General features: G+C 45.9%; 2 protein-coding genes across 2 annotated transcripts in view; both read left to right on the top strand.

The window, feature by feature from the left end:
* Positions 1-9,433, top strand: part of LOC147884590 (uncharacterized) — a 125,546-nt gene extending 116,113 nt beyond the window's left edge. Inside the window, exon 5 of the mRNA XM_087397095.1 lies at positions 9,339-9,433. Coding sequence (XP_087253221.1) covers positions 9,339-9,354 — 16 coding nt within the window. The 3' untranslated portion in view covers positions 9,355-9,433. The remainder of the gene's footprint in view (positions 1-9,338) is intronic.
* Positions 9,434-22,404: 12,971 nt separating this feature from the next.
* Positions 22,405-23,814, top strand: part of LOC147884589 (uncharacterized) — a 56,260-nt gene continuing 54,850 nt past the window's right edge. Inside the window, exon 1 of the mRNA XM_087398019.1 lies at positions 22,405-22,542. Within this exon, the coding sequence (XP_087254145.1) occupies positions 22,405-22,542 (138 nt within the window). The remainder of the gene's footprint in view (positions 22,543-23,814) is intronic.

Below are 23,814 nucleotides of genomic sequence, written 5' to 3'. Positions count from 1 at the left end.
ACCAGGCAACCAAGCCCCAAGTCATAAAGAAAGGGGAGGTATGAAAAATGCTGAGTATCCGAGCAACCCATTTCCAAACAGTCCTCGCCTAACTGCAGTCCCAAAGGCAATGTCGCACTGACTCCTCTGCAGAATGACAATGAGGGCAAGTAGGGTCAGCCCCAAGTCATGATCTCCACAGGTTCACTGCAATCCCTCCGTGAATAGAAAGCCAACAAAAAAGAGTGATCTTTCTATTTCTGAGGGATTTTCAGAGTCTCCTCTAGAAGTTCGTACGCAAATCTGCGGTGATGAAGAAGCTATCCCAATGGTGGGCTCTAGAGGGAATCCAACCCCTACTACTCAACTGAAATCTCCTGGCATTACTAACTATGAAATGAAAGAAGGGAATCTCCCTCCTTGGTGCCCATGATCTATCCACTCCCACTCTCCTGGGTCCCACTGTAAGCACCTGATAGGTGCACCTCCATATAACCACAATCTCCAGGATCCCAAGGTCAAGAGTAGAGGGTCGGGGTCTAAATACCACTGCAAGCCCATTCCATGATCCACAAAGCCAGCAATCTTGACAGGCTGAAAGGCAACCTCTAGAAGAATATCATCCGTGGATCTAGAAAGTATACCCCCATCCCCAATGTCAAAGACAAGTGCATCCTCCCCAACACCTCGAAGAGGGATCACCTAAAGAGGAATTCGTGTCCTCGAGAAAGCTCCCATCCAAGTGGCAGAAGTAATAGGCATATCAACTGTCCAGTCCACCGGGATGGCTGCCTCTATCTGCTGAATCCTGCGTGCTACCCCTCTGACGTGACTCACAGACTGTAGTCTCTGATCCTCAAGTAGCCTGATAAATGCTTTCCAAGTGCCCATCGAGTCCACTCCATAAAAAATTTCTGATTAGTCTAATGAGCTGAGTGATGCACTCTCTAGACCAGGAATGAGCTGAGTGATGCACTCTCTAGACCAGCACCAGCATGAACACACAAACTAGGCGGTGGCCAAGAGAACCTGGTTCACTACCACAACTCTAGATGCAAGGTCAAGTTTGGCTGAGCTCCAGAAGAGAAGCTTTTTCCTTATACTCTCCAGTATTGGGGTAAATTGTTGTGCTGGAGAGATGTCCAACCCTACTTGGCATCCCAAATATCTGACAGGATCACCCCTCCGAATACAGGAGAAGCCAATGTCAACTCCCCAGCCTGGAGTGTCCTTATCGCTGATCGAAAAGCCAAAGGATTTATGCCAGTTAATGTGTGCTTCTGCCCAACTGAGCGAAAGATATCCAAGGCCGCCGTCCGGAGAGCATCCAGTGACTGCGAGGAGGCCTCAATAAAAATGGTAGTGTCATCAGCCAATCACATTTCAAAAGCTCCTGCTCTTGTCTCAAGGGTAATCTCAGCCCATATAAACCAGCCTGAGATCTAAGAAAGATACTCATAGCTTCAGCCACAAAAAGAAAAAGGAAGGGGGGCATCCCTGACGGACTGACCTGGAAATCTGAAACCTGTCACCCCTTCCCCCTCCAATCAAAACCTGGCTGTGGGATGATCAGTAAAGGGAGGCCACTCCTCTAATCCATGCATCTGAGAATCCGAATCGTAGAAGAGTGCCTTGGTTCAGATGGTCTTACTCCATCCTGTTTTATAGCCTTTTGGGATATGATAGGTGATCATATTACATCAGCCCTGCAGGGCATTTGGGACTCGGGTGAGATGCCTGACTCACTCATCAAGGGACTTATACACCTTATCCCGAAAGGTGGCAATAGGAATTTTGTATCCCATTGGAGACCCATCACTCTTTTGGGTCACTCTTTTGGGCACTCTATACAAAATTCTTGCCAAGGCAATCAACATCAGATTGCAGTGCCTTCTTCTAGACCTCATCTATGATACTCAGACAAGCTTTGTGCATGGCAAGAGCATATTTGATAACATCATTTCCTTTTGGGAAGCCTCAGAGTGGGCTATGTAGAGCAGGATTCAGAGAGCAGTCCTAAATTATGTGTTGGTAAATCGTGCATCAAGTGAGCATATCATCTCTAGTGTGACCAACACAGGTAAACACTGCCAAACCGCATCTCTAGCCACATCTCTGGCCTATGTGTCAGGGTCTGCAGAAAGAAGGGAGGCATAAAAATTTGTCGATAAGTGCATGATGGTATCTGGATGAGACTGCAAAACCCTGTCAGAGTCAATAAGCTGCCCGACACTCTCTCTACTATGTTTGGGACCAAGTGTGGGCTGTCAACTGTCGGCAGATACCGATCTCCCACCTGAGTACCTCACCTCACCTAGTACTAGCGACAGAATGATAAAAGTCGCTGATTCTAGCAAGTGCTGTGGCCACGTGTGAAGGTGCGGCCACCCCCCCTGCATGTGACAAACCCAGATCTCCAAGATTTCCTTTGTTATAGTATCGTCTATGTATAAGGCATCGGGGATCCTATACTGGAAGATCATCCTCTTAGATGGGGCTATGAGATGGACAAAACTACCGGAAAATGGTCGGAGGTGGAAACACTAGGTGCAATGCAAACTATCCGCCCTCTATCAAGAGCCTAGTCATCCACATAGAATCTGTCAATCCGAGCATGGACATGCATTTGCACCCTACGGCTTGACCACGAAAACAAGAGTGACTAAGAGTGAATATGAGATGCATCATCTGACCAAACATCTCTGCCACTGAATTTGAACAAGAAGGCATCCCAAGCTGCTCTCTCAAGGGAGTGAATACCACCTTCTCTTCCCCCTTTCTTATCGGATGGTGCCTCAACCATGTTGAAGTCACCTCCAATAATCCAAGAATCTGCAATGTCAGCCCAAGAGAGCAACTCTCTCCAAAAAAGAACACGGTCCCCTCTGTTGTTCGGAGCATAGAGGTTGAGGAAACCAACCTTACGTCCATCAACCATAAGCAAAATCCACTGGGCCCTGGAGGGGGTGATGGTACCGTGTCCAATGACCAGAGAGAGGATAGAGTCTGAAACTGATATGCAAGTACCTCCTCTGGCTCCCAAGGCAGGAAGCCAGAACGTCTGGCTTGAAAGCAGCTTACCTGACTTGGAGCAATCTCTGGCATCCAGTTTGTGTTCCTGTAGAAAAAGAATGTCTAAGGAACCACCTGACACACCTGGATGAAGCTGATTCCTTATCAATTGTCTGCAACGGTGATGAGGGATGCCGCCCAACCCCTGTATATTCCAACTTGTCGTTTCCATCCCTGCAGCCAGGAGTTCTTGGGAGGAAGCGGGTTGGAATACCTTACCCGACCTGGTGGTGGAAAAAGGCCCTCTACCGGAGCTGTCCTCCTGCCATTCACACGAGGTCCAAGGGGAGGAAAGTCCACTAGTGAGAGAGAGAAGGATCTCTCAAAGGGGATGCCGATAACTGGTTCTCCGAAAATGGAGGGTACAAAATCATCATCTGGGAGGTGAGAGAGGTCCTCAAGAGTGGAAAAGGAATTCTACTGAGCTAGTCCTAGGGAAGTGGTCCGAAGGATTCCTATTGAAGCAGGGAAAGAATGTAAGACCCCTTTCCCTCTGTCAACAAAAGTAGGCACCTGTGCTGCATCCTGATCAAGGAGTGTTGTGGATAAGGTGCCAACAACCTGGGCTGTGAAAGGAGGCACAGCCTGATCCTGTGGTGGAGTGCAAGAAGGCTCCTGAACAATAGGCTCCACGACGGTAGCCTCCCGAGGCTCCTGAGGGGTAGTATCCGGAGCGGCGGAAGTATGATTTGAAGTAGAGGGCCTAACCGCGACCGAAACCCACACAGTGAGTTGGCAGATGATACGGCTGTTTTTTTGGATGCCACTCCACATACATTGACCTCATTCAGGACAGCGTTGGATTTGTTTTGCATTGCAGTAGGTGCACACATTAATTGGAACAAATCCAATGGCTTTTGGATCAGTGATGAGGACACTCCAAACTGGGGGAATGACATAGGGTTCACTTGGATTCATAGGGGTGTTTCCGTCAGATATCTGGGATGTCGGTTGGGATGGGCATCTCTCCAGCACAGCAGTTTGCTCTTGTGTTGGAGAGTATCAGGAGAAAACTCATCTTTTGGAGTTCTATGAGACTTGACCTTGCATCCAGGGTTTTGGTTTTGAATCAGGTATTATTGGCCACTGCCTAGTTCGTTTGCTCTTGTTTGTGCAGGTCTAGACCTTGTATCGCTCAACTCATGAGACCTATCAAGAACTTCCTATGGAGCAGTTTAGATGGCACCTCAGATTTTGTAGAAAGGGTGGCTTGGGAGACCCTCATTCTCCCAATAGGAGAAGGAGGTCTCAATATTATTGACCCGAACTTGCAGTGTATGGCCTTACTCTACAAGTTCATAGTACATGGATTGATGCCTGGACAGGAGCCTTGGAAAGAGATCTTCTCACGCAGCATTCAATCTTGTACTCCATTTCATGGGGGAGATTGGATGGACAGCATCAAATGGATCTTTACTTCAGTCCATCTAAAATCTCCCCCTTCCCCTCTCATGGCTGCTATTCTGAAAGCTTGGGGCAGCTTCAGAAATACTCTTCACAGAGTTTCACCACCTCTCGTGAAGAAATTCACAGGCATCTAGTCGTGTGGAATGACTTGATTTTGGATGACCATGGCACGCCACTTGGAGTGTCACACTATATGCAGTGGTCTAGATGGGAGAGGGGACCTGCTTCTACAATAGGCGCCTGGCAGGCCTTTAGGATACTTCCAGAGGATCAGAGACTCTTAGCAGTTGGCCACCTCAGAGGGAGTGCAATCAGGAAACAACAGATAGAGACAGCTATTTCGATAGAGTGGATAGACACAGATAACATGCCAATCACAGATTCCACTTGGTGGGGAGCCTTCTCATAGGGACGGGCATTCCTTTACAGGTTATTGCCTTGCAGGATGCACATGAGGATACCCTAGTCTTTGATGTTCTGTCGAGAGGCAGACTTACGAGATCTTCTGATGATATTCTTTTGGAGATTACCTTTCAGCCTATCAAGATTGCAAGTTTCATGGAGTGGGGCACGGACTCATAGTGGTATCTTGGAGCCTCTGGTTATACAGTGGTTCCCCTATTAGGTTCCTGCAGTGGGACCCAAGGGAGTGGGAATGGATTGATGAGGGGCACCGAGAGAAGAGTAGCCCCTTCTTTTGTTATATAGTCAGAAATGCCCTGAGATTTCATCTCAGCAGTAGAGGTTTGGAGGCCCTTCAAAGCTCCTCATTGGGATAGTTTTGAGATTTCTGCAGTTGTGTGAAAAAACTTTTGGTGTAGCCTTTGAAAATCCCTCAGGAATAGAAAGATCACTCTTTTCTTTTGGCTTTCTATTCATGGAGGTATTGTAGTTAACCTGTGGAGATCCAGGTTGGGGCTGACCCTACTTGTCCTTGTTGTCACATAGCAGTTTACTCGGTACAACATTGCCTTTGGGAGTGCAGACAGGCGAGGACGATATGGAAAGGTGTTGCTAGGATTTTCAGCATCTTTCATACAACACCTTTCTATATGAGCTAGGCTTCGGTAGCATGGTTCTCTCTTATTGGCCCTCAGGTGTTCTTCGAGGGACATGATTCAGATCTAGCTTTCATTGTACAATGACACTCAGTGGAGTCTTGTTCCCTCCAAGATGTTCTCCACTCCTTTCAGAGCTGCTCATGCCTCAGTAGACACATCATGGGAGATTATGGCTAGGATTGCAGCTTGGTATATTTGGAGAGCCAGGTGTACAGAGGTGATGGAAGGTACCCAGATTTACCCCTCTTAGGCTATGGTCAGTATTTGGACGGACACAGTACACACTCTGATGGCCATCTAGGCGAGCATGCATGGATCCTCACAGTAGCCACTGCCAGGAGAGTTACTTGTTTCAGAGTTTGGAGAGGATCTCCTTTCTTCTCTGAGTCTCCCTCAAGGTTGAGGTGGCATTTTCAGCCTCCGCCTTGGATTTTTATTAGCTCCTTTTGAGCTGTTTTTTTCCCTCATGCATAGCATGATGTATTTCCGCATTTGAGCTCTCTCGCGTTTTTCATTCATACTTAATGAAGTAATTTTCTTTGGGGGGAAAAAAAAAAGAACTCCTCAGAAGAGGGCGCCCAGGCTGGAATTGGGGAGCTGAGGACTGGGAGGACGAGCCACTACCCCCTGAGGCCCGTTTTGGAGGCTGAGAAGTGAGAAGGGAGGGGGGGTTACTTGCTGAGACGGGGCTGTGTTCTGAGAAGCCGTTGGGCTATGCTTCTGAGAGGATGAAGAAGCCCCTTCGTACGGGGTCCCACCCTTACCCATGGGCTGAGGGTCATGCACGATCTGAGATGGAGCTCGGGATGCTGAGGGGTGGGAAGGGGGACTACTCGGTCGGAGGGGGGGGAGGGTGGTGAGGGTGATAACAGTTGGACTAGTAGGCAAGGGGGCGTGAGAACATAAGCGGGACATGGGGCATCAGAGAGGGTCAGGAGGGAGAGGGGGGCGGGAGGGAGGTAGGGGGCTAGCCTCTACTCATGCGGGAGAAGAAGCATGGGGTGAGAAGACCTGAGAACACGGGGTCAACTCCTCTCATCGAAGCGAGTCTATCAACCTGTTGAGAGGGGCCCTCCACTCCTCATGGACCATGTTGTTGTTGAGTGTTATCTGCATGCCCTGGTTCCCTTGCCCAGTGGGATCGGTCGGGGGGATGGACGACTCCTCCATGGTCTGGTCTCCTGAGGCTGAGAGGCTGCCTCACACTCAGCTTTCGCCTTCACTTTAAGACGGGCTCTCCTTTGTCAGTTCTTCAGGGTCTTTTTGCTTGGTTTCTTCTTATGATCCAGTTTCTTCAACTTCCCACTGGAGGGCTCCACCTAGGGGGTCTAGAACTGCTGATGTTGCCTGTGTAGGTGGCTCTGCCTGTCCACATGAGGCTCTTGTTGAAGGTCCTGTGGCTGGGGGTCGTCTCTAGCCTCGAGAACAATCCTTGGATAGGTGTCCATGCTCTTTGCATCGGAGGCATTGGCCCGATAATCTTGAGATCTCAATCCTTTGACGTAGATCACCCCACTCGAGAGTCTCGAGTGGGATCCACTTTGAAATGGACTCTGGGTCCTCTACCACCAGTCCAAGTCTTGGGGATCCCCCATCCAACACCATTGACGCGGCTGACTGTGGGGGGATGTGCCAATTTTACGAGCAAAAACCTATGAGTAGGTTTATCCGAGCGTGTTTTTCAAGAGATTTAAAAAAATGTATTTCTTTATGAAACATGGTTTTTAGACTTTTATTTTCACTAGAACTAGATCCCTTTATCATAAAAATATACAGAATAGTCACTCATTCATTTTTACATAACATAAATTATCTTATTCATAGACATGCTTTGTATCCTTGTTATTACCTTAAAAAGGTATTGAAAAATAATTCTTTTAAGAAATATCTTTCATAATCACTCTCAATGTAATAATATTATACATATATAATTACTTATTAAACACATCTATATCAATATGACAAGAGTTTTCTAGTGTTTTGATAGCATAAATAATAATATATTTATGGATATGTTTCTAAAGAAATTTAAATTACTATAAATAAGTATTAACTTGGGCTTATATATCACTCTCATAAAATACATGTAATATTTAATACTATGTATGCAAGATTTTCCAAAATATAACCCAACAGATGTGCTCAAATGGGATTTATCAATCAATGGTTGAATGACTATATTTGGACATTGGATGTGAAAGTTATGCCACTTTTAAAAGTGTCGTCCATGGTAGTTTCGCTGGCGAAACTACCATGGAAGACCTACGCTGCTGGCAACCTACCTTGATAGCTTGCTTCAATGAGGTTTCTTTGAAGAAACCCTTTCATGAAGCTAGGTTGAGAGAGGGTTTTCAATGTCACTCCCTATTAACTAAAAGTTGTAAGAAGGATCATAACGGAATTTTCATAAAGAAGTCTACTCTACATGTATGTTTCTTCAAAAACCATCCCATTATGTTACTCACCATTTCCAAAGATTCATGTAAATATTTGTGTATAAAATAGATATTGCTATAATACTTTGCATATTTCTAAGTGAAACTATGTTTTGTGCCAATCTATTTTTGCCATATTTTTACATAGTTGGAAGCTTTTTTTTCCCTTCGCTCGGATGCTCCGAAGATTTGGCTCGGAAAATGCTCGTCCCTAGAGAACATGGACTCATCCTATCATGTGCCTCGCTTTCCGATGACACTTTGTTTTCCAGAACTTCCAAGGGAGTACATGCCCATCCTCCCCTCCATTGGCAGAGCTTTTGGCACATTGCTGGAGTCCCCCCCCCACAATGGGGACGAGCATTTTCCAAGAGAAATGAAGCCGTGGTACTAGGAGAAAAGGAAGACCAGGTGTGGGCCAAGATAGATGGGGCTTTGCTCAACTAGTGCCTAGGTGGTGTTGGGTGAGCACAGCTGGAGAAGGAAGACTCCTCGTCCATAGATGGTGACCTGCTGGATGTGATCCCCTTCTAATGCTAAACTCTCCTGTAACCAGTCGGATCTGGCTCCTAGAAGGGGTGAGCCCTACTATCCGGCCCACTACTGCTCTATCCGTGAGGGTTTAAATTGCTTGCTTGACCTGTTGTTTGTCCTGGGGAGAGAGAATAACCTTGATGGATGCAAGGATCGAAGGTGCTGCCATTTGAGCCATTCTGGTCAGGCAGAAGTCGCCACCAGGTTCTCTTTCTTCCAAATGTCAACAATTAACCTGAAGCTCCAAAAGGAAAGAAAAGAAAAGGCCACGTTGGCGCTGCAGATGATTGACACTCAGGCTGTGAGGTGAGCAAACTCGAGCAGCGTGCAAGCAGCCCGTGGGGGCAACACGTCCAGGCTGCACACCCTGCTCAAGTTCTGCTCTAAGGGGCTCAGAACGAGACCCTCGAGACTCAGCACAGCCCCAACACAGGCAGCTGGTCCGCTTACGGCAGCAGCTCCAAGCACAGGGCTGAAAGATTGGTAGGGATGGTGGGGAGGCTAGGGGATGGGCAACAGGAAGAACGGGGGGTGTGGAAGCAGAATTGAGAAAAGGGGGGTGGCAAACAAGTTTTGTAGAGATCTAGGCCTTTTACTCCACATGGTGCACAAATTTATTGAGTGGTTGTTTGCTGTTACATGTGGAACTTCATCAATTCAGAATTTAGGGCTTATGGGGGTGTCATAGAGTGGTATTAATTGAATAAATTTGCTTCCTACATGTGATGATGCACTGATGTGATCCAATAAATCTTGTTATCTCCCACGTTTTCTAAATTGAGATTTAGTTAATCTTATGCTACTGTGAATATACACTAAGAAAGTGCAATGCTGGCTACACTATTTACAGGTCAAAAAAAGAATAGCTGCAAAGAGAATATTTTCAGGATTGAAAAGACAAAGGCTTCATCTTCAGCAAACCAGCAATGCTAAATTTCTTCGCCTTCATAAGAAATTTGAGAAATTGAGGAAAAACATGCAGGCATGGCTTATTTCCTCAACAAGACTTGGCATTCTCAAATAGTTTGTTTGTAATGGCTGGAAAATTGTGATTTCAAAGCTGGTATTTGCTATCTAGTTTCAAGATGGTCAAGTAGCTTGCCATGCATCGTCTTCTTTTAAAGCCTTTCTTGTTTCCTTGAATAAGTAATTATTTAATTAAAGACTAGCAAACAGTTACTAGAAACAAGGATCCATCCCCAAAGTAGTATTCCAAGAGTCTAGATATCAAAGGGAGATTACCCTGCCACTTCGCGTCTATACTCTGAAGCTTTTATTCTTTTAAAAAAACTCGCATTTAACTGCTTTGCTGCTTAATGTGCCTGAGATTTCTGAGTGAAAGTCTTCATACATAGGCTCAACTTATTGTATCCATGTCTAAGTACGGTTTCATTTCGTGTCAACAAGAGAATGTCAAATTGCTCTCAAGCTTTTTTTATCTATCACTGGTGACCTTTTCTCTACCAATCACTTAAGCTGCTTTAGTCCTTCCTTTCTTGGGCGTCTGTGCTCAATGATCACCCTATTCTTCGCCTTGGAGGATTTTGTGCAAGTTGCTAGATCATGAGTATTACCTGCTCGGTCTCTTCACTGTCACAGGGGCGTGAAATTCTAAGTACTTTAATGTACTACAAGACCGTGACAACTTTGGTTTTAAAAGTCCAAGCGTGGGCTTAATAATGTGTAATTAAACGCGGCATGGTGCCTAGCACATAAGCATAATTAATCCCTAAGCCCAAAGGTATTCCAAGGAATTAAAAGAGTGGTTGTTGGGAGCATTTTTAATGGGCCCCTTAGAGGGCCATGTACCTTCAGTGGCCCCCCTAGAGCTCCAGGTGACTCTAGTGCCTTCTACATGCTCCTTTGCCATTCCTGGACCTTCCTGGGCCTTCTAAACTCCGCATGTGTGGTATTCTCTCATCTTCTCCCTTTGTTGAGATTTTGGACTAGTTTTTAAGCCTTCTTCAGCTGAATTCCGTTTTTCTTCATAACTCCTTACCTGTTTGGATTCCTCGGCCCAATGGCTTCCCCTCTGCCTCCCCTTCGCAATGATGTGCTTTTCCCTCCGTGCGTTTGGTAGGACAGGCAAAGTTGAGCACTTCTTTTGCTGGTCGAATTTGCAAAAGTGACTTTTTCTGGACTTTTTTGCTTCTACAGCCTCCTCGGCCTCTCCTGTTGCAAAGCTACAGCTTTCTGTTGAATTTCGAGTGGTCCCACGCAATGGTTGGCTGGTTTTTCTCAGTTTTGGAGGACTTTCCAGCAATGAAACTTCTCTAAAACCTTCTCAATGCATTCCTCTCTGAAGCACACTTCTTTTGAGCCCAAGAACTCCCACTTCTTCACGACAAAAGTGCTGCTTTTCGCATTTTTTAGTGGAATTCTTGCTGGTTGGCTCTTGTAAATGCTCTTTCTTCATGCCTTTGCACTCCTCTTTGGTTGAGAATGCAATTGGGCATTGGCTACTAGTGTGAATGCCATCTGGAAACCACTCAAAGAGAGTGCAGTTGGGGTGCAATGTGATTGCATCTGGACAGCCAATGGAATTACACTCGGAAAAGAGAATGCCTTTGGATTGAGCCTATGGGTTAAGTGCACTTATGTGATGGTGTTCTATGCTTGAAAGCGTTACGAAGGCTCAGTGAATTGGGGCTGCGTGCTCAGTTGCAGGGAAGGTCTCCTAGATGCAACTTGTAATCATTTCACTGTGAAATATAAAGAAATACCGAAAGGGGCGCCACGGTGTTTGGGGCCAATCGGGTGCACTTATCTATGTTTGTTGAGCAAGGGCATTCTAGCCTCCATCCCTTTTTTAGTGGTTTTGTTTGTGAACAAATGGGTAAATGCCAAATGGTGATCATGCAATGGTTAATGGTTGTGATATATGCTTTGTGAGCTGTAAATAAGTGCTGAAGTGATTAAAGGTTTAGCTCCACTGCCCTCTGAGTGATTAGAGGCCGGTTTCATTGATGCAGGATGGCAGAGTGGCTGCATATGAGAGTAGAGTTCTCAAAGATGCTGAATTGTACTTGCAGACATAGGAGAAGGAAATGTTAGCAGTGATACATGCTTTGACCACATGGAAACATTACCTTCTTGGAGCTGATTTTTATGTTCAGACAGATCATCAGTCACTTAGATATTTTCTCACGCAGAGAAAATTATGCGAAAAGCACATGAGATGGGCTAACTTCCTCTCAATGTTTCATTTTCAAATTGTACATGTGCGGGGTAACAAAAATGTCGTGGTTGATACACTTTCCAGGAAACCACAGCCTGAAGCAGTCTCCAAGAAACCCAGCGTTTCAGCAGTGAGCATTGCTTACAACAATGTGTTAGATGTGATGAAAGATTAGTATGTTAATGATGCTGATTTTTCAACTATTTATGATCAGCTTTTTGATGGTCAAAGGCATGATCACTATATGTTGAAAGAGGGTCTCATTTTGATGCATGGACGACTCTGTGTCACTGATCAGATGCGACAAAAAGTCATATTGGAAAGTCATGCTCCTCCGTATGCAGGACATAGGGAAATACCAGCAACAATTACAGCAGTGGAGCATTACTTTTATTGGCCATCTTTGAGGAAAGATGTGAAAGAATATGTGAGAACATGCATGGTTTGTCAGAAAGTAAACTTTGACATGTAGAAGGCACCTAGGTTGTTATACCCTTTGCCGATTCCGGATAGACCATGGCAAAGCATAGCTATGGATTTTGTGTTTGATCTTCCACGTACTCCTACTGGACATGATGGATTGTGGACAATAATTTGCAGGTTTAGCAAGCAAGCCCACTTTGTGCCAGTAAGAAAGAAAATTACAGCATATCAAATGGCCAAATTGTTTCTGCAGTATGTCTTCAAGTATCATGGGATGCCTGAATCCATAATCAGTGATAGAGATCCGAGGATGACCAGCCTCTTTTGGAGAGGGTTGTTTGAAAATATGGGCACTACGCTGAATTTTTCGTCATCTTTTCACCCTCAGTCTGATGGTCAATCGGAGCAGGAAAACTATACCATCTTGGATATGTTTAAATGCTATGTCTCGGACCACAAAAGCAAATGGGAGCATTATTTGCCTTTGCTGGAATATGCTTACAATAATACGGTGCACACATCCACAGGTAAAGCACCTTTTGAAATAGTGAAAGGTGCCAGGAAGATACCTCCCATTTTGCATACAAAAGAGAAAATCTTCGAAGCTGATCGTTTTGTGGAAAGCCTTGAAGAAGCTTACAAGAAGATTAAATATGCCTTGCAAAGAAGTCAGGACAAGCAGAAAAGAGCAGCAGATAAGCACCGCAGGGAATTGGTATTCATAGAAGGTGATTGGGTTTTGCTGCATTTTTTTTTTTTTGCAAAAAAGATACTTCTATTAAGGATTAAAGAAAACCGTTAGAGCAAGCTCAATATGGGAATACGGGATACACCATGCAATGCGTGAAAAGCTCAAGAGCCAAAAAGAAAGGATTGGGGCTGATAGTGCCATCTCAATCCGGTAGCAACCTCCGAGAAAAAGGGAGAACCCCTCCAAACTCGAAGAAATACAGTCCTCCTAGAAGAGACTGCCCGTGAAGGGCCCTGCATGCTAGCCCATATGGCTATCAAAGTGTGAACCGTGTTACTCCAAATACCCGTGAACACCTGTGATGGGTGTATCTGGGTGTCATCCAAGGCCTCTGTGCATCTGGCTCTCCAAATGTGCCAAGAGGAAATGCTAGCTAAAATCTCCCAAGAGGTGTCCACTGAAACATGTGAAGCTCTGAAAGGAATATGTGGTACATCTTGAAGAGAGCAGGGCTCTATCACCTAACGGCAGATCGAGAGTGCCCAAGAAGAAGGCTCACCCTCATAAAACACCGAGGGCCCAGTAAGGGATAACCATGCGACCGAGCCCCAAGTCATGAAGAAAGGGAAGTATGAAAAATGCTGAGTATCCGAGCAACTCCTTTCCAAACAATTCTCGCTTGATTGCAGTCCCAAAGGCAACGTCGCACTGACTCCTCTGCAGAATGACAGCGAGGGCAAGTGGGATCAGCCCCAAATCGTGATCTCCATAGGTTCACTGCAATCCCTCCATGAATAGAAAGCCAAAAGAAAAGAGTGATCTTTCTATTTCTGAGGGATTTCCAGAGCCTCCTCCAGAAATTCCTGCAAATCTGCGGTGATAAAGAAGCTATCCCAATGGGGGCCTCTGGAGGGAATCCAACCTCTACTACTCAGCTGAAATCTCCTGCTCGAGATCTCGAAGAGCGATCACCTGTAGAGGAACTGCTGTTCTCGAAAAAGCTCCCATTCAAGTGGTGGAAGTAATAGGCATCTCAACTGTCCATTCCACCGGGATGGCTGCATCTATTTGCTGAATCCTGCATGCTACCCCTCTGAGGTGACTCACGGACTGAAGCCTTTGATCCTCAGGTAGCCCGATAAAAGCCTTCCAAGTGCCTACTATGTAGGTGGGGCCTCTCTCCCATCTAGACCACTGCATATAATGGGAAGTGCCCAGTGGTCTGCCATGCTCATCAAGTATACTATCGTTCCAAATGATCGGCTGTCTATCAATCTCTTCAAGGGTAGAGGGCGGAACCCTTCGAAGAGTGTTCCTGAAGCTCCCCCAAGCTTTGAGGATGGCAATCATGAGAGGAGAGGCAGGAGACTTGAGAGAGGCGGAAGTAAAAATCCAACGAGGGCTGTCCACCCAATCATCTCCCAAGGTAGGTGTGCAAGCCTAAATGCATCTAAAAAAGAAATCCTTCCAAGGTTCCTGCCCAAGCATGAGTTTTGCTGCGTTTTCAAAAGGCAAGGCTGAAAAATAAGAAAGGCAAGGAAAGGTTGTACACAAAGCTGAACATGCGTTACTATGGTCCTTTCCAGGTTTCTGAAAAGATAAACGAGGTAGCTTACAAGCTGAAGTTGCCTCCGCATTGGAAGATACATAATGCCTTTCATGTGAGCTTGTTAAAGCAATATCATGGAGATGTTCCCGAGGATTTACGTGATGAGATACAGCCTAAAGTGGAAGAACAGGATGAACTTCTGGTCCCAGAGCAGATTCTCGCACACAAAGATAGGAAGCTCAAGGCTAAAGTTATCCATCGCTACTTGGTAAAATTTCAAAATTACCCATCACTTGATGCGAAATGGATGGAGTAAGGTGAACTGTCAGATTCACCTGGGATATTGCAGCTTTACCTTAATGCTTTCTAGTTAGAGCTGACTGCGGTCCAGGCTCCTACGGGTAGTTCAGCAGAGCGAGCGTCTGGAGGATTACCTGGTGTTCGAGAGGGGGGTAGCACCTCCACTCCCTCAGTACAGACGGGCTCACCGTGATTTCATGAGGTCGCTTGAAGACACTGTATGTTTCATCCGAGATACTGAGCTGACAGTATTTCTGCTGTGAGACTTCATGATATTGATGCATCTTGACTATTGATCGCTGAGGATCACATAGATTTTGAGCAGTGTATATGGATGGATACATGCCTCTCCTAGCCATATTTTCACTGTCTTTGTATACTATAACTGTGGCTTTCTTGTATACTCTTCCATGGTATATTTCATGCTCGCTCCTGTGTTTTGGGGTAGCAAACTGTGGTTTGCTGTGTCAAGAGAGGGTAATGTCACGGGGACGTGAAATTCTAAGTACTTTAATGTACTACAAGACCGTGACAACTTTGGTTTTAAAAGTCCAAGCGTGGGCTTAATAATGTGTAATTAAAGGCGGCATGGTTCCTAGAAGGAATTAAAAGAGTGGTTGTTGGGAAATGATGATGTGGCATTTTTAATGAGCCATGTACCTTCAGTGGCCCCCCTAGAGTTCCAGGTGGCTCTAGTGCCTTCTACATGCTCTTTTGCCATTCCTGGACCTTCCTGCACCTTCTAAACTTCACATGTGTGGTTTTCTCTCTCATCTTCTCCCTTTGTTGAGATTTTGGACTGGTTTTTCAGCCTCCTTCAGCTGAATTCCGTTTTTCTTCATAACTCCTCACCCTTTGGATTCCCCGACTTTCGTTTGGCCCGATGGCTTCCCCTCTACCTCCCCTTCACAGTGATATGGTTTTCCCTCCGTTCGTTTGGTAGAACGGGCAGAGTTGAGCACTTCTTTTGCTGATCGAATTTGCAAAAAGTGGCTTTTTCTGGACCTTTTTTCTTCTACAGCCTCCTGGGCCTCTCCTCTTGCAAAGCTACAGCTTTCTGTTGAGTTTCGAGTGGTCCCACGCGCTGGTTGGCTGGTTTTTCTCAGTTTTGGAGGACTTTCCAGCGATGAAACTTCTCCAAAACCTTTTCAATGCGTTCCTCTCTAAAGCACGCTTCTTTTGAGCCCAAGAACTCCCACTTCTTCGCGATAGAAGTGCTTTTTTTTGCATTTTTCAGTGGAATTCTTGTTGGTCGGCTCTTGTAAATGCTCTTTCTTCATGCCTTTGCACTCCTCTTTGGCTATGAATGCAATTGGGCATTGGCTACTATGTCCTCTTGGTGATTGAGGACTTGGTTTGAGTTTGCAGGGTTTGGTGAGTTGTGATTTTGCTGCTGCAATTTCTTTTTGCCATAAGCTATTGGTTGGCCTCGCGTGCCACCTCTTTCCAGGTTCACAGGTGCCAAGGCAGTGCTACATGAGTCATTCTTTGGTTGGGTACTTTGCTGATTTTATTTTGGAGCTTTGAAAAGCTTTGTGAATGCCATTTGGAAACCACTCAAAGAGAGTGCAGCTGGGGTGCAGTGTGATTGCATCTGGACAGCCAATGGAATTGCACTCGGAAAAGAGAATGCCTTTGGATTGAGCCTATGGGTTAAGTGCACTTATGTGATGGTGTTATATGCTTGAAAGCCTTGCGAAGGCTCAGTGAATTAGGGCTGCGTGCTCAGTTGCAGGGAAGGTCTCCCAGATGCAACTTGTAATCATTTCACTATGAAATATAAATAAATACCGAAAGGGGCGCCACGGTGTTTGGGGCCAATCAGGTGCACTTGTCTATGTTTGTTGAGCAGGGGCATTCTAGCCTCCATTCCTTTTTTAGTGGTTTTGTTTGTGAACAAATGGGTAAATGCCAAATGGTGATCATGCAATGGTTAATGGTTGTGATATATGCTTTGTGAGCTGTAAATAAGTGCTGAAGTGATTAACGGTTTAGTTCCACTGCCCTCTGAGTGATTAGAGGTTGGTTTCACTTCACCCTCTCTTCTCCTTCATTGAGGGTTTTTGCAGGGTGCACAATCAAGCATGCCCTGCTTGGGTTCTATGATCCGTGTCACTTGATTTGTTTCCCAGAGTGTCAATTGAGAAGGCAACTCCAGATGTCTTGTAAGGCAGCTAAGCTGTGCTCCCTTTTTCTTCGATGAAAATAACTTCTATTGAGTATGGAAAAAACCCCAAAAGAAAAATTGCTCAAGGCAAGAGTACATCATGCATAGCATGAGAAAAACCATGGAGAGTCAATACCCTACTCAACAAAAGAGCCCAAAAAAGACCCAAGAATAAGTCTGAAAGTGCACCTTAATCCTATAGAAAACCTCAAAGTATAGCGTCTCCACTCTTTGGTTGACGAATAGCCTCTTAGAGGAAGAAAGTGTTAGGAAATGGAGTCAATTTGAAAGAAAAGAAACTTTATTAAAGTCTTCGGAAGACCGATGGGTCTATGAGGCTGTGAAAATCTTGATACAACAAGCTGTGGTAGTGGAGCTACTAAGCGAGCGTCCATACCAATGGAAAATGCAAAAATGCAGAATAGCAGTACTAAGTCCTAAGTATAACATAGTCATGTCGATGGTCGACTATATATCAGTCTCAGCATCGTCATCAAAATCATCATCGGCAGCAGCAAGATATTAGGATGGATGAGGCAGTGGAGGCATGAAGTCGGCAATAGAGTGTTGTCGGCCACTCAAAGGTGCAGTCCTGGCATGTCTCCTGGTCGTAACTCTGCGTCTGACCAGGGCCATTGTGACCCCCGTCGGTCGGGCTCCGACTCTAAAGAAGGAGGGGATGTCCCCAATTGTCATCTATGTGTCGACCCTCTGTCTAAGTTGTTGGGTCATAGGCTCCGGGTCACGATCATGTCGAGGCCTCGTCTTGTTGGGGTCCATGTGATCTAGCTGAAAGAACTCTATGATAGAGCTCTGAGAGGGATCATCCAAGGAAGAAGTCTGCTCGTGTCTCTGTGCTCGAAGTATCCTCTCACGTTGTCTAAGTGCCTCATGAATGAAACCTGCCAAACATCACTGGTCTGGGTAGGAGAGGAAACATGCCAAAATCCCATAACTATCCCTGAAGAGGCAGTGGAAACGCCCTCGAATTCATAGTACACAGGATACCTGAAGATGAAATATTCCTCTGTCTCAACCTCCTGCATGTCACACAGTGTGCATATGCGCCTCTCCCTGGGTAGTCGCTCTGCTCTGCCGCTCTCGATTGGAAGTCTATGTGAAGACTCCCGGAACTGCCCAAGAGAGATCCTCAGCGAGAGGGGTAGGTGAATCTGCGTGTATCCTGGTGGGTCAATGAAACCCTCCGCTGTGATATGTAAGAAGTGATCTCTGTAGAAGCTAAGCTTCACTGGGAGTTCACTCAGTCCCAACCAGGTCCGAACTGTGTGTAGCTGTATAGATCCTCACAGATAACGTGGTTGACCTCATGTGATAAGAGGGGAGAAAACGGAGCATCCATGCTGTACTGGAAGGGAGGTAGTCTATCCATGTGGAGCCCCGATCCCTCAAACCATCTCTCTGTACGTGCATACCAACACCTCTGGTCTCCTCCTGCTGCAAGTGCCATAGAAGAGGATAGAGCTATCCATGGTAGCCTGCTACACATAATCCCCATATTCCTTAACTCAGTACAGATATGTGATGACCTGAAATGCAGCATCTAGCTGTAAAGGGGGTGACACAAACTCAGCCTGAATGATCTGGTGAGGAACGGATGACTTACCATGAATCATCCGTGATAACATGAGAACCTGTAGCCGCTCCACACGGGCCCACTCTATATCCGACAAGTCTCGCCCCCAACAAGGGCTGTCGTATATCCCCGCTGGGTTAGCCAAGGAGTAAAAAAGCAACCCCTTGGTGCGTGGATCCTAAAAGCGCGAGCGGAAGCACTGCCTCTCTATTCTAGCCAATGAATCATACCCTCTACTCAAGCGTGCCTGCATCGCGGGTCTCATAGTGAAGCTGGGTCCGGAGAAGATAACCCCAAGATAAGTGTATGATGAAACTATCTCAACAGATGACCCTGCAAATGTGAACTGCTTCTGACGTAGGATGGCTCGAGATGTATTGAAGATCATGACCTTGGTTTTACCTAGGTTGACCTTCAAATCATGAGACTCACAAAAGGACTGTAGTACGTCTAGGTGTCTCTAAAGCCTCTCTGCTGAGAAAGACAAGAGAGCTACGTCATCTGCATAGAGCAAAATCTAGATTAGCGTGCCCGCAAGAGAGCAACCTACCCGATGGTGCTCATGATCTCCTTTGTCCACTTGGATCATACCTGAACTCTGTTAGAAACTCTCTCGTAAAGTGCCATGACAGTCCAAATGATCTCCTGGTCATAACCGAAGTCTTGTAGGCGTCGTATGAGGCGGGCTCTCGGAACTGTGTCAAATGCCTTGCGGAAATCCACAAAGCAACAATAAACCCTCTGCTTCCATGACCTCGCCTCCTTGATGATACATCTGAGTGTGAGAATGTGGTCCATGGTTCCATGATCACGCCAGAATCCGCCGGCCTGTTCTGCTGCTCTAAGTCCTCGACACTCTGCAAGTCTGCTAACCTCGGAGTCAAGTACTGATGCATAAATCTTGGACATGACATGTCCAATCATAATGGTCTTGTAGTTCTCCGGGCTCATGGGATCCCCTGCCTTGTGGATGGGTGAGATAGTGTTAATGGTCCAACTGTGTGGAAATCCCAAACAAACAGCTTCATTAAAAATCTTTGCTAAGATCGGGGCTAGGAGGTTAATCCCATATGCAATGAACTCAGTGCATAGCCCTGTGTGAGAGGTTAGGGACTGGCTGATTTGGGATATGATGCTCGTTTCAGTATCTCCACCCTTACTGTGATTTGTATCAGGTTTTCTTTCAGTCCCATAGACCCATCGGTCTTCCGAAGACTCTAATAAAATTTCTTTCTTTCTCCTTGTGGACAAATTCAAGGAGGACGGATTCCCAACATGGCAAACAAAAGTTCAACTTCTTCTCATGAAGGAAAATGTTTAGGATGCCATCGAAGATGATGAAGTGCTTGAAGCATCAACGGAGCCTCAAATGCGCAAGATTTGGAAGCAACACATTTCAAGGGCCATCGCAATCATCGGGCTTTGCCTTGATGATTCATTGATCCATCATATCGACTTCAAGTCCAAGTCTAAGGAGATTTGGGCACGCCTCGAGAATATATTTGGTAACAAGATCACCAACTCCAAGGTTTTTCTGAATGCAATTTTATAAGTTGAAAATGGAAGAGTCCGATACCTTGAGTGCACATATAGCAAAAATTCAGTCTTTAGTTCAACAACTCTACTTGAAGTGTTGCGCGGATGACGAGGACAAAATGGCTGTCCTCATGACAAGTATGGAAGGGATTTCTCGCTTTGAGAATGCCCTTGAAGTACTTCGCATTGTATCGACTACATTCGAAGATATGGTGTCTCTTCTTTTTGAAAAGGATCGCCACAACAAAGAATCTCCATCCTACTCATCGAATACCACACAGGCTCTTGCCTCCACCAGCAAATGGAGACCTAGGCCATCGACTCCACAAGCACGAGGAAAGACATTCAAGCCATTCAAGTGCACTTATTGCAACAAGCTCGGTCATACTGAGGACAGGTGCTACTAGAAGCTTGCTCAACAACAATCGAAGGATCATGCCAGTTGGGTGGCATCCGCCACTAGTGATGATGCAGACAAAAATGACCATCCGACACAGGATCATGCTCTTACTGTCTGTCTCCAACATCTAGAGAATGATGGAGATCATGATTTTGCTTTCTAAGCATGCTATATTTGGGTACTCTGCCCTGGGGGTGTTTCCCAAAAATGAATGCAATAAATCATGTGTGTGTAGTCAATAAAGGTACTGCCTTGGACAGGTCCTCCTAAAATGATGTATTTATTTTCTACTTTTGGTGTGTGGCTTCATGTTCCTCATTAGTCTTTGGAGCCAGGAGGGGATGTACTGTGGGAGCCATGTGTTTTTGGCTTTGTTGGTGCATTGATCTCCTAGACCTTTGAGTTGATCATGCATCCATGCATGATGAGCTTCTGAGCCATGCTAGATGAGATTTCTATGTCATGCTCACTAGCCTCTGAGCCATGCTCACTTGCCTCTGAGATTTTGTGGTAGCCATGCCTAGTTCTCGGCATGCACAGTTTTGATGACTGTCATGTTCTGTTCTCTGTTCCATTCCAATAGTCCCTCACCTTTCCTCCATGGAGGCTGTTAGGAAATGGAGTCAATTTGAGTGACTTTTAGTGTGTTCTAGAGTAGTACTATACTACTTTATATCCTAGAGTGCCACATGTCACTATGGGACTTATCCCATCTACATTTGGCACTTAGAGTGTGTGTGCCTATCCTATAAAGGCATTGTACTTTCTCATATCAAAACTATCGCCTGCAACAGCAGGTATGAGGGGGGCTTTAGGCCTCACATGGAGGCATCAGCAGCAGTGCGGACTGGCTGCCCAGGGCACCCTTATATAGGGGCCTGTGGCTGGCCAAGTCGGCCCAACCAGGGCCAACCCTGGTCGGTTTATGGGGCCCATATAGTCGGCCACCAGACAAGGTACCAACCCTTCTGGTCAGTCATCTGAAGGGGCCTGGGCAGAGCCTATAAAAGGCCCACTTCTCCATTCAGCCCAGCATCCAGTGCGATACTGAAAGCTTCTTACATTGACATTCTGCATTAGGATTCATGGTTGATTATTTAGCTATGTGTTCAAGTGTTGAACAATACATTGATCTTCATCAAAATAGATGCAAGCTCAGCCATAGCCCTATCACTAAGTTATCTTTATGTGTGCCTTGGTATTTAACGTGACCCATTGGCAAATGGCAATCAGTTCAAAGATGGCCTGACGTAGTATGAGGCTGTTGAAAGATTGCATGAGTTTAAGGAGGCTTCATTGTGGTCTCAGCTTGGGATGACCATGCGGCAGCCCTTTCTCTCTTCGATATACTTAGTTCTCCTCCTCGCTTCGTCTAAGTCAATCTCAAAGTATTCATACTTGCAATCACCATCCCATAGCCTTGCTCCTGTTGTCCACTTATTGGAGGAGGATGTAGTTGCCATAGGGTCTCACACATCCATAAGTCGAAATAACCTGCCAGAGTTCAACCATTGCAAGGTGAAGAAAATTGACATAGTCACTCTTTATAATAGAAATTAATCTTTTAAGTAATTTACCACCCCTTGAAACATTTTATGAAATTTTTCATGTTCGGGGGACCTAGTTGCCAGGTAGTACCAATATTGAAGGGACAAGTATACTCAAAGTCTACATTGACTATGGAGGCTTAAGAAAAAGGAAAAACAAAGATTAGGAAAGGTGGCGGCTATCACATAGAACACTAGCGCAATTGTAACCATCGGTAACTGGTTGATAACTGTCCAAAAGGCCAACGAGCCCCAGCCGCTCTGGCTGTTGTGGCTATGGCAACGCTCTAATACTCCTTCAATTCTCAGCCTACATATGCTTATATACCTCCCCCCTCCTTTCCCTTTGCATCATCAACGACACGCTGCATGCATGTAACGCAGTGTTCACCAACACATGATTCCATCCTTCAGAACCCCCTCACCCTTCCCTCCATGCATGAATGACATGCCACCCATTGTGTGCAGTGCAGTTTCGGATTCCTGCACTCTTACGCCCATATCCCTCCTCGCACTGGCATGATACGAATCATGGAAGAGGAAAAACCAGCACCTAATTTTGTTCTACGGTTGGTCGACAGCAGAAGTATTGTGCAGACAGAAGCGCCTCCTGCTCACGTAGTCAGCCCCGAACAGGCAGATACTGCACGCTTTTGTCCAGCAACTTCGGTCCCCAAACCACCACATAGTCGACATGGTTAGGTCCATCGACATGGTCACATGGTCAACCTGGTGGCTTGGTGGATCTTATCACCCAAGAAAATGGCATGTCAATGAGTTACATCTCACAAGGTTGTTATCTCGCCTGGTCCACCTCGTTGTCTGTTCTTACGCAATCAAATCCCTTGTCAAAGATATAGGTGGTGCACAGAGCGGTGCAGATGGAGTAGTTACATGTCTTCATCTCATGCAGTGAATCTCCTTGTCAGATACAAGTGGTGCACAGGCGTTGCATAGGGAGTAGCTACAACGCTTCAACTAGGAGAAGCTGGCAGTCACAGAAGACATATAAGGGATGGAGCGGTGCATGGCTAAGGTGTAGGGGATAGCCAATAGGAGAAAGGATGGGAGATTTCCAGCTAGGGAGAAGTGAGAGTGAAGAGGGGAGATTTGGAGGAGATTGGGGATCCATTCAGCCATTCTTTTCATTGTATGGGATTTTGGGAGGAGATGGAGAGGAGAGAGAGAGAGGCTGGAACTATGAGCTCGCCTATTGTATCTCCGAGGTGGACTAGTGTACTTGGTTTCATTTCACTCTATGATGTGCTCTTGTTTGTAGAGTCTCCTCTATATTCACTGTCTCTTGCATTGTTTGTTATGAGCATTGTTCTCTCCTAGTCTCTTCTCAAAGTTCTCCTTCCCTAGTCTTCTCTTAGAGCACGTTCTTTTCTTTGTTATTCCGATTGACATCACTTCTAGCACCCACAAGCATGATCCTTGCACTCTTTAGTATCATGTCATAGGTCCACTGTGTCATAGGTCCTCGCACCACCCACTCCTTGCCTCTCACATTAGTGGCCCTTGTCCTCTAATAACACCTCTAGAAGTGCTCGGACCACCCTCGCAGAATGTACTGGTGATCACGGTGGGACACTGGTGTTGAGTACAAAGAGTGAAGTGGTGTTTTAGGGCCTTAGAAGAGAGATATGCCAAGTAGTTCTGACATCCTTGAGAGAGCAAGTGAGAGAACGATAAGGTACTTGAGAAGAGTGGAGAGAAGGTTCCCTGCAGATCAAGCATGGTATAAGAAGCATTACGTGCGATGGAAGCTGGAGAAGTCCTCCAGCCAAGCACAAAGTGAACCCATCAGCGCAGTCGCTAGAGTCAGCAGCTTTGTCGAAGCTCGCACTCACTTGAACCGGCAAGATCCGTGGTGGTCAGATTGAGACTGTGAAGGGGAAGAAGAAGTGAAAAGCAGCAAACAAGTGAAGAAAGAAGGCA

Source organism: Dipteris shenzhenensis, chromosome 26 (assembly GCF_047967505.1).
Source record: "Dipteris shenzhenensis isolate YYH24624 ecotype China chromosome 26, Dip_SZ_1.0, whole genome shotgun sequence".
NCBI classification, from domain to species: domain Eukaryota; kingdom Viridiplantae; phylum Streptophyta; class Polypodiopsida; order Gleicheniales; family Dipteridaceae; genus Dipteris; species Dipteris shenzhenensis.
The sequence above is the reverse complement of the archived record's forward strand: the minus strand, read 5'-3'. Positions and strand labels throughout refer to the sequence as shown.